Genomic DNA, 9,302 nt, shown 5'->3' on the forward strand with positions numbered 1-9,302 from the left:
CACTCTTCTCTTTGTTTAATGGTGGTAAAGATACATGGCACTAATGAACTAACAATATATATATCTCCACCCTGTTGTCAGCAGGCTAAAACTCTTGCACTTTAATCACAGCAGTAGAACTGAACATCATTAAGTCCAGTGTCATCAGTAAAGAATCCACGGTTGGCAGGCTCCACTCTTGTTTGGATCCCACATATTGCACCAGTTTTGCAAGACAAGCTCCAGGGTCCAAATGTACCCCACTCATATGAATCGCCCTTCAACTCTTCCCCATCTTGACATTTGAACTTAATGTTGTTGGCTGCACTATCATCAAGCGGACCCTGTGGTTTTTCCACATTCAGAGAAAAGGAGTTCAGGTAGCCTTTGGAACAGTTTATACTGTTTGACCATTCTCCAAACCTGTCAGAAAAGACAATGATCACAACGATCAGAGAAAAACATTCAGATGGACTCCAGGAAAAGTAGTTGCTGACCAAAGGAATAAAGCCATAACCCATTTGTAGAGGAAAACTGGCCTGCTTTGGGACCAATAGCTCGCACAATCCTTTCTGACTAGAGTTTTAGGGAGATGAAATCCTAAATATCTGTCAGGTCAAACATTCCTCATCATTTTGGTAATGTTGGTGATTTGCTTCTAACTTCATGCAGACATTATGTATACCAGCAAACTGTCCAAGAGTGTATAGCTCGATGGTTGGAATCCTATTGATTACTTGTGAATAAATCTATAAACACTTAAAGTCAAACCAGGATCGAGTGAACCTTCGGAAGGCCACTGGGGAGTGAGGGGAAATGAGGGCCACTCAAGCTCGCACAACGCAAGCAACTTATTTGGCTTCACTCCCTTCTCAGCTGTGTACTTCTTAAATTGCCCAAAATTATCCAACATACATCGGAGGGGGGTCATTGACCCTCCCGATTCTTTTGATTCTTTCCCACCCATTGTGGTATATGAAAGACTAATTTCCTAGTGGAGTATGTCCCCGGACCGTGGTCGGATCTTCCTTGCACGTCCTGTTACTAGGGCCTGCCTCCAGACCTGGTCGGATCACCCTTGCAGGTCTTCCCCTAGAGCTCTTTTCCCTTTGGGTTTCTCTCGTTTTCCCAAGGGATTCCTACGGGACCCAGAACTGTTTCTACAATTTAAAACTTCCCTCCCCACAAGGTTTGCTCCTTCCCACCCCTTGGGGTATGTGGATTCGACCCTGGCCTGCACCGCCGGACTTTCAACGGTCAGTAACAGGGAACGCAAGGCTTCCTCCGCCCTCCCACTGGATGTGAAAGATCAATTTAACAACAAGCGGTTTGAGAGGTATACTTGCCTAAATTTTCGTTCCGTCCCGCGGCGGCCACCTTTCCACGAGCGATGGTTGTCTCACAACTTCTGTTTTGGAGGAGAGTACGCCTTCCCTTGCCTCGGGTGATGCGAAGGGAACCACCGGTCTTTTACCTCTATTGAGAGGCCGTGGCCACGTCTCGGTGTGGACCGTACGCAGCACCCCGGAAGGGGAGCGAACACACCTAGCTCCCAAGAGCAACTCCGAGTGGGCTTCAACGGAACCTTGGCAACACTACAAAGCCCAAAATTTCATCCCAGACGAGCCCCCAGAAATGAAAGGGGTGATTTTGGGGTCCCCCAATCACTTATACATACCCCAGGTTTGCCAAGCCGCTATGAGAACCACTCGGAGTCCAAAGGGTTGAGGACAAACACCTTTATTGTAGCTACAGACAGACAATAGCCTCACGCAGCAGTGAAGCAAGCAAAAATTGTCTGCCCCGAGTAAATCTGCTCGGGGTCTTTTATACACATTTCTAGTTCCCCATTCTGGACTGGGTTTTACTGGAAAAACCACCAGTACAGTTTGTGGTCGGCAGGCACATCCTGACTTGTAAACAACTCCAGGATGTAGCCCACCACAAACTGTAGAACATTGCAACAGTTTATGCAAAAGTACATGTATTTCATACATTTCTCAGAATCGGCTAACCACTAGCTTAACCACAACTGATTCTTGCTAAACATACAGGACACATGCTGTTCTGTGACAAGACAGCAAGTTGCAAACTTTAAAATCATTTTTGGAGGAGAGACTGATCTTCAGGTTTCAAGCAGACAGGCATCAAACATGGAGTCACTCTGGTTCACTGACCCCTTCACAGTCAATCAATGAACAGTGAGATAATGCATATAGAAATCCATCTGATTAAATGGCTCTGCTGTAGCTGTGATTAATAATAGAATTTAGATTTGAATATCTAATTTATCATTTTATTCCCCACAAGAAAATGGAGGATGGGGAGCACCCAATCTACAAAATTACTTTGAAGCATGCCAGCTAGTGAAACTGCTAGAATTAGTTTTTGGTGAGACAAAAAGATGGGTAAGAATAGAGAAGTCAATACCTGGGTGGGACCACTGTTCATATCTAAAGAAAGGATGAACAAACAAAAATAAAGAAAATAAAAGGAAATCCACTATCCCCAACATTAGAATGCTGGAAATAATGGCAAAATAAATTCCCATTGAACAAAATAGACAATAGAATTATTCAATAAAAAGAACAGATATATGAAAAAGTAATAATAAATTTAACTAAAAATGGTATAACAAACATAGGTGACCTTATAAATTTGGATAGAACAGCAAACGACTGGGAGGAGTTAAAAGACACATGTGGATCAAGCAATTTGTTGTTATTGCATGGAATGTTGCAAAAGATTACATAGTAGAAGGAGGAGGAAGGTGCCAAGACAGATATAGATCAAATATTACAATGAAATATGGGAAAGAGAAAGGAATTATGGGATTCATATATAACAAATTAATGAGTAACTAAAACAATTTACAACCCACACTGTTAGAAGTATGGAAAGAGGACATAAACTGTAATCAGAAGGACATAGAATTGTGGAAAAATTCTATCCAAAAACTTAAACGTTCAAAAATCAAGGAAATACCATGGAAAATACTGTTAAAAATGGTATAGGACCCACCAGCAATTAGCACACATTATGAAAAAGACATCTAAATTCTGTTGACATGAATGCGGGGAAACAGGAACTTTCATTCATATGTGGTGGGTATGTGCCAAGGTACAAGAATTCTATAGGAAAGGCGGGAATTAAGAAATGATTAGGGTAAAAAATGGGTTGAACACAAACCAGATTTTTACCCTAAAACTGGAAGGGGAAAGTGGCAATAAAGACTGTGCTGAGACGACAAAATATATGATAGCTGTGGCACAAGCTATGGTTGTCCTAGGATGGAAAGAGCATAGAAAGGGGATATACAAAAATTGTACGAATACAGTAGAGTCTCACTTATCCAACACTCATTTATCCAACGTTCTGGATTATCCAACGCATTTTTGTAGTCAATGTTTTCAATACATTGTGATATTTTGGTGCCAAATTCGTAAATACAGTAATTACTACATAGCATTTTTGCGTATTGAACTACTTTTTCTGTCAAATTTGTTATTAAACATGATGTTTTGGTGCTTAATTTGTAAAATCATAACCTAATTTGATGTGCAATAGGCTTTTCCTTAATCCCTCCTTATTATCCAACATATTCGCTTATACAATGTTCTGCCGGCCCGTTTATATTGGATAAGTGAGTATTAAGATGGAGTAAAGCATCATTAATTATACTGTGTAGATGCATCTCCTGATATTGTCTTTCCTGGCACTGATATTATTATTATTATTATTATTATTATTATTATTATTATTATTATTATTATTATTATTATTATTATTATGTAGTCAATTATCTTAACAAAGATTCAAAGCAACAGAGAGTGCTAAAAACAAAATATAATGTCACCATCTAAAGACTATAAACATTATAGTAGAATTTAACCCCATGCAATGTAAAAGTAAACACTTTAAACTATTAAAACATATTTAAAATACTGATCTAGAGAATTTTAATGAATCTACTCTTTTGTAGTTCTAAGGAATAAAATCAGAGGAAAAAGAAGAAAACAAATCCTCACGGTCCAACTGCAGACTCAATTGTTTCTCCAGATTCACAGTAAAGACGGATGCCATTCAGAGATGTATCGTCCTTTAGTATACCTTGCGGTTCTTGTACCTAATAAAAATGAAAAAAAGAGATTGTGTCAAAATACTTGTTCTAACTGGCCTTTATGTATATTTTCTGTCCGAATTTTTGAGGTGCACTGGCTTGTACCCCTAATCAAGCACTATTCTGTTGCAAACATGGCCTAGAAACCTAGGTTACTCTGAAGTTCTCATACCCTGAGTAGCTTTGTGCTTCTTTGCTTCTGATGCTTTCCAAAATGGTAAATCTAGTACAGGCAGTCTCACCCGACTAACAAACACATAATTAAGAATGGGGGTGAGACAACAGGAAGTGAGATAAATCTATCCCTAAAAAGGGAAATTCACCTCTGAAAGAATTATTATGGGGGAAATGTGTTTCCATTGAAGCTTTATCACAATCCTTGCTTTCACAAGAAGCCATATGAATAAAGCCATTATGTTAGTAAAAATGGTGTAGATTGAATCTAGGATTTTCATTTTTCAAAGAATGCACTTATTACAACTTCTGTACCATCCCTGATTACAATTCAAATTTTTATCCCCTTTTCATAAGCTTGTCATGGATTTTAATCATGGAAAAACTGGAAAAGTTATGTCATTCACAACAACTGAAGCTGGTAAGAGGCATGCGGGGAATCTATATGAATGGATGGGAAAAGCTCTCAATTCAGCCTGAGAAGTAGTAATTTTGTAATATTCAGTGATACAGAGCTCATACTGCACTTTGTTCTCCAGGCTGCATTTGCTATTCTTTTTTTAAAAATTAAAAAAAATCATGTCTCAAATCCAGTTATTAATCCCAACGAAAGAGCATTTATTCATCATCATAGGTGCTGACTTATAATCACAGGTCTAACTTAAGTGCAACTAACAACTGGATTGAGGCCCCTTCCACACAACTGAATAAAATCCCACATTATCTGCTTTGAACTGGGATATATGGCAGTGTAGACTCAGATAACCCAGTTCAAAGCAGATATTGTGGGATCTTCTGACTTCATATTGTGGGTTATATAGCTGTGTGGAAGGGCCCAGGGATACAGCACTCATGTGGATCCCAAAATCATATCATATCACCAGAGCCGGCCCTAGGTATTTTTCAAGTGTAGGCGAACAGAATTTTGCCCCCCCCCCAAACCAATCACTGAAAAATAAAAGCATTGGATAAGCGAAAATGTTGGATAATAAGGAAGGATAAAGGAAAAGCCTATTAAACATCAAATTACATTATGATTTTACAAATTAAACACCAAAACATCATGTTTTATAACAAATCAATAGAAAAAGCAGTTCAATACATGGTAATGTTATGTAGGAATTACTATATTTGCGAATTTAGCACTAAACATTGAACAAGGATATAGGGCAGTGTGGACTTAGATAACCCAGATAGCCCTCAGTATTAAAAAACCCTCTAAAATCAGGACAATAAATAAAGAACAACACTCTGAAAACAGAAGAAATCCAGACAGTAAACAATCAGGGGCAGTTAACTCCTCCCAAAAAAAGATTCTCCCAGGCAAGAAGAAGCCAGGCCTTGAAGCCACAGGGCCATTAAATGCTAATCAAGGTGATTAATTACAACATTCACACCTGCTTCAAAGAAAAGTTCTTTCTCCCACCCTGGACCTTCTACAGATATATAAACCCCACATACCTAGCTTCCAAGTTCCCACAGACCTCACAATCTCTGAAGGCCCCAAAGGTGGGCTCGCGTGGTGCGAAGGTGGGTCTGCACCGGCCGGAAGGCCCGAAAGAGAAGGAGGCAGATTGTGGTGCCCTCCTCCCAGGAAGATGGCGCCCCCGGGACGATGGCGCCACAGGCAAGTGCCTAGTTCGCCTTATGGTTGGACCGCCTCTGCATATCACTGACATATTATAAACCAAACAACTAATCATTATGAATTTCCTCAGTGTTCACTTTTGTGGTTCTATGATTAATGTTGGGAAAGGGAGAATCATAATGAAAGAAGGAAAGAGATTTTGGCATAATGCTAATCTTCAAGGTGTTTGGAAAAGAGGGTACTATAGGAAGACATTTACCTTAATTGCAAATCCATTGGCATGTCCTGAAGTACAGAACTGTATTTCCCCCCAATCGCCCCACTTTGCGCCATTTGGCACTGTTAGGATGACATTTGTCTTCCGACTTTCTGCATTCCAGACACAGCAGAAGATCAAGCAGATTGCAATGTTCACAGAGAGGTCCATTGCCAAGCAGCCTGTTTCAGATCCACCTACAGAAAGTTTTGGGAAACTAAATGTCTTGAGATTTTTAATATGATTGACTGGAAATTGCTCCTGGATCACTTCTGAAATCAAAAGGCAAATACATCTAGTCACAAAAAAGTACATCACAAATGCAGGATGGACAATAATAGTAGGTATATTCCCTTTCCCTTTTCCCACGGCTCTTCCATGGCTGGTGGAAAGCAGGGGGGTCACGGAGCAGGATTGCAAGCTATCCCCTAGAGCAGTGATTCTCAACCTGGGATCCCCAGATGTTTCTGGCCTTCAACTCCCAGGATTCCTAACAGCTGGCAAACTGGATGAGATTTCTGGGAGTTGTAGGACAAAAACATCTGGGGACCCCAGGTTGAGAACCACTACTCTAGAGGTCTCAATAATCTTCATTTAATATCTAGCTACAGGGATAGAGTAAGATATTTTCAAAACACACACTATCTCACTACTCTTCAATAGCCATGAGAAGGTGCTTGTAGCCTGCATTTTCTAAGTGGTTTTTTTTTTTTGCAAAAGGTAGACTGTAATACACCACAGACCCAAAAAGGCATAAGCAGATAGTCACATGCTTTCTTCTGCCAGTAGTAGGAACCCAGTCTTTGTCAGTCAAAATGACCTTTAAAGCCCTACATGGTTTGGATCAAGGTTACCTACAGGGTCACTTTCTTCCATACAATCTGCCCCAAACACTGAGATAATCTGAGGGCAGCTACTCCAGCCTGCCAGAACCTAGTTGGCAACCATCACCCAGAGGACCTTTTTTGTTAGCCGTCCTAAGACTGTAAAACGACCTGCAGGTAGAGCTCAGACAGCTGTGTGTTTTAGCAAAGTTGTAAACCGCCTCGAGATGGTGGGTAAGAAATAATAATAATAATAATAATAATAATAATAATAATAATAATAATAATAATAATAATAATGCAGATTGTGCAAGGAAACTGATGAAACCACTGATCATATCCTCAGCTGCTGTAAGAAAATCGCACAGACTGACTACAAACAGAGGCACAACTATGTGGCCCAAATGATTCATTGGAACTTATGCCTCAAGTACCACCTCCCAGCAGCAAAGAACTGGTGGGATCACAAACCTGCAAAAGTATTTGGAAAATGAGCACGCAAAGATACTGTGGGACTTCCGAATCCAGACTGACAAAGTTCTGGAACACAACACACCAGACATCACAGTTGTGGAAAAGAAAAAGGTTTGGATCACTGATGTCGCCATCCCAGGTGACAGTCGCATTGACAAAAAACAACAGGAAAAACTCAGCCACTATCAGGACCTCAAGATTGAACTTCAAAGACTCTGGCAGAAACCAGTGCAGGTGGTCCCGGTGGTGATCGGCACATTGGGTGCCGTGCCAAAAGATCTCAGCCGGCATTTGGAAACAATAGACATTGACAAAATTACGATCTGTCAACTGCAAAAGGCCACCTTACTAGGATCTACACGCATCATCCGAAAATACATCACACAGTCCTAGACACTTGGGAAGTGTTCGACTTGTGATTTTGTGATACGAAATCCAGCATATCTATCTTGTTTGCTGTGTCATACAATAAAATAATAATAATAATAATAATAATAATAATAATAATAATTTGTTGTGTTTCAAATGATTATTATTATTATTAATAATAATAATAATAATAATAATAATAATAATAATTACCATAAAGGACACAACATTAGAGCCTTTATAGTTTAGAATACTAGCCCCCCATACTGCATCACATGTTGGAGCAATCTCTAAATAATTATGAGGAAGGAATATACATTTAAATACCCTGACCTGATTCAATTTGGTTAATCACCATTACAACACCATTACAATATACATTTAAATACCCTGACCTAATTCAATTTGGTTAATCACCATTACTTATTATAAGATATATTAATCAGAAGGTCTACTCTAGTCGGGTCAGACAGGATTTAAACTCCTGTATGGATTCCCTTTATGAAAAAAAATGCTGTCCTTCAGTTTATCCCAACAATTACCACAAAACTTCATGGTCTGACCACATTTTTCCTTACTTCTTTTTTTAGCAACTAGTAAAGCTTGTATATTTCTAACTTGCACTTCCAAATTCCCTCAGAAAAATTCTTTATGAAGTATAATGTAGTTAAACGTACAGTGTAACAGCAATTAGGTGTCCTACAGGTGGAATGAGAGAGAACCTTCAGTGAGCAGCAATATAAAGTCATCTGGGGAGGAGACCGAGGAGGCCCAGAACAAAGTCACTCGTTCTGAGTTATCACTTGCCATGCTCTGTTGCTTGATAACTGAGTGGAACAGAATAGAGGCTATAAAGAATTATTTGTCCATTGCCTTCCTCTATTGTCTCCAAAAGCAAAAGCCTATGTACCGTAAGAGGAAGTGCCATGAAGCCAAGGATCCATTTCCAAACAAGAGGTTAGCAAGTGGTCAAGTCCAAACTGCAGAATACACCGAAAAGGCAACAATGGCAGGGAATAAAACCCATGAAGGCGATAGTCCATTCCAAGATCCAAAGTCAATTCCACAAAATTCTATAGTCAAATGTTAATCCAAAAATTCAAATGCCAGAGTCCAAAAGATATCCCAAAGATCATTCAACTGGTCACCACTCCAAACACTGAGGTTGCTGCCAGCTACAAGGGGCAACTCTTAAGGAACTTTTATGCTAGCTTCTCAGTAGAGTAGGGCCTGGTATTTGTCTCATATGTTTCATCCTTGCTTCTGTACCATACTGTTCATTCGTATTGCATGATACGGCAGAGCCCCCCCCCCCCCACACACACACACACACACAAACACACACACGGATGAAGGGGTGAAACAAAAAGTGAAAACAGCACAAAACCATTTGCTTTGCTGCTGTTTGTTCCTCCGCCTGCCTGCCGCTTGTTGCCTCTTGCCTGCCTCAGTGCCAGCCTGCATATTCTTTAAGCTCAGGTCTCCTTGTAGATTGAGAGGGAGACATCTTAGAATCAG

General features: G+C 39.9%; 1 protein-coding gene across 1 annotated transcript; it reads right to left on the bottom strand.

Moving 5' to 3' along the window:
* On the bottom strand, nucleotides 1-8,564 carry LOC134297358 (vitelline membrane outer layer protein 1-like). Its single transcript, XM_062974592.1, has 4 exons — nucleotides 8,462-8,564; nucleotides 6,121-6,389; nucleotides 4,008-4,105; nucleotides 1-402 (listed from the first exon to the last, which is right to left on the bottom strand). The coding sequence occupies exons 2-4, from the start codon at nucleotides 6,286-6,288 to the stop codon at nucleotides 102-104; spliced, it is 567 nt and encodes a 188-aa protein (XP_062830662.1). The 5' UTR covers nucleotides 6,289-6,389; nucleotides 8,462-8,564; the 3' UTR covers nucleotides 1-101.
* Between the last annotated feature and the right edge of the window lie 738 nt (nucleotides 8,565-9,302).

This window comes from Anolis carolinensis, chromosome 3 (assembly GCF_035594765.1).
Source record: "Anolis carolinensis isolate JA03-04 chromosome 3, rAnoCar3.1.pri, whole genome shotgun sequence".
Classification (NCBI taxonomy): Eukaryota; Metazoa; Chordata; class Lepidosauria; order Squamata; family Dactyloidae; genus Anolis; species Anolis carolinensis.

Excerpts from the sequence above, each read along its gene's own strand:
- LOC134297358 (XM_062974592.1), bottom strand. The coding sequence starts at position 6,288 with ATGGACCTCTCTGTGAACATTGCAATCTGCTTGATCTTCTGCTGTGTC. Across the intron at positions 4,106-6,120 it reads CCAATGGATTTGCAATTAAG|GTACAAGAACCGCAAGGTAT; the intron begins GTAAATGTCTTC and ends CATTTTTATTAG. Across the intron at positions 403-4,007 it reads ATTGAGTCTGCAGTTGGACC|GTTTGGAGAATGGTCAAACA; the intron begins GTGAGGATTTGT and ends CTTTTCTGACAG.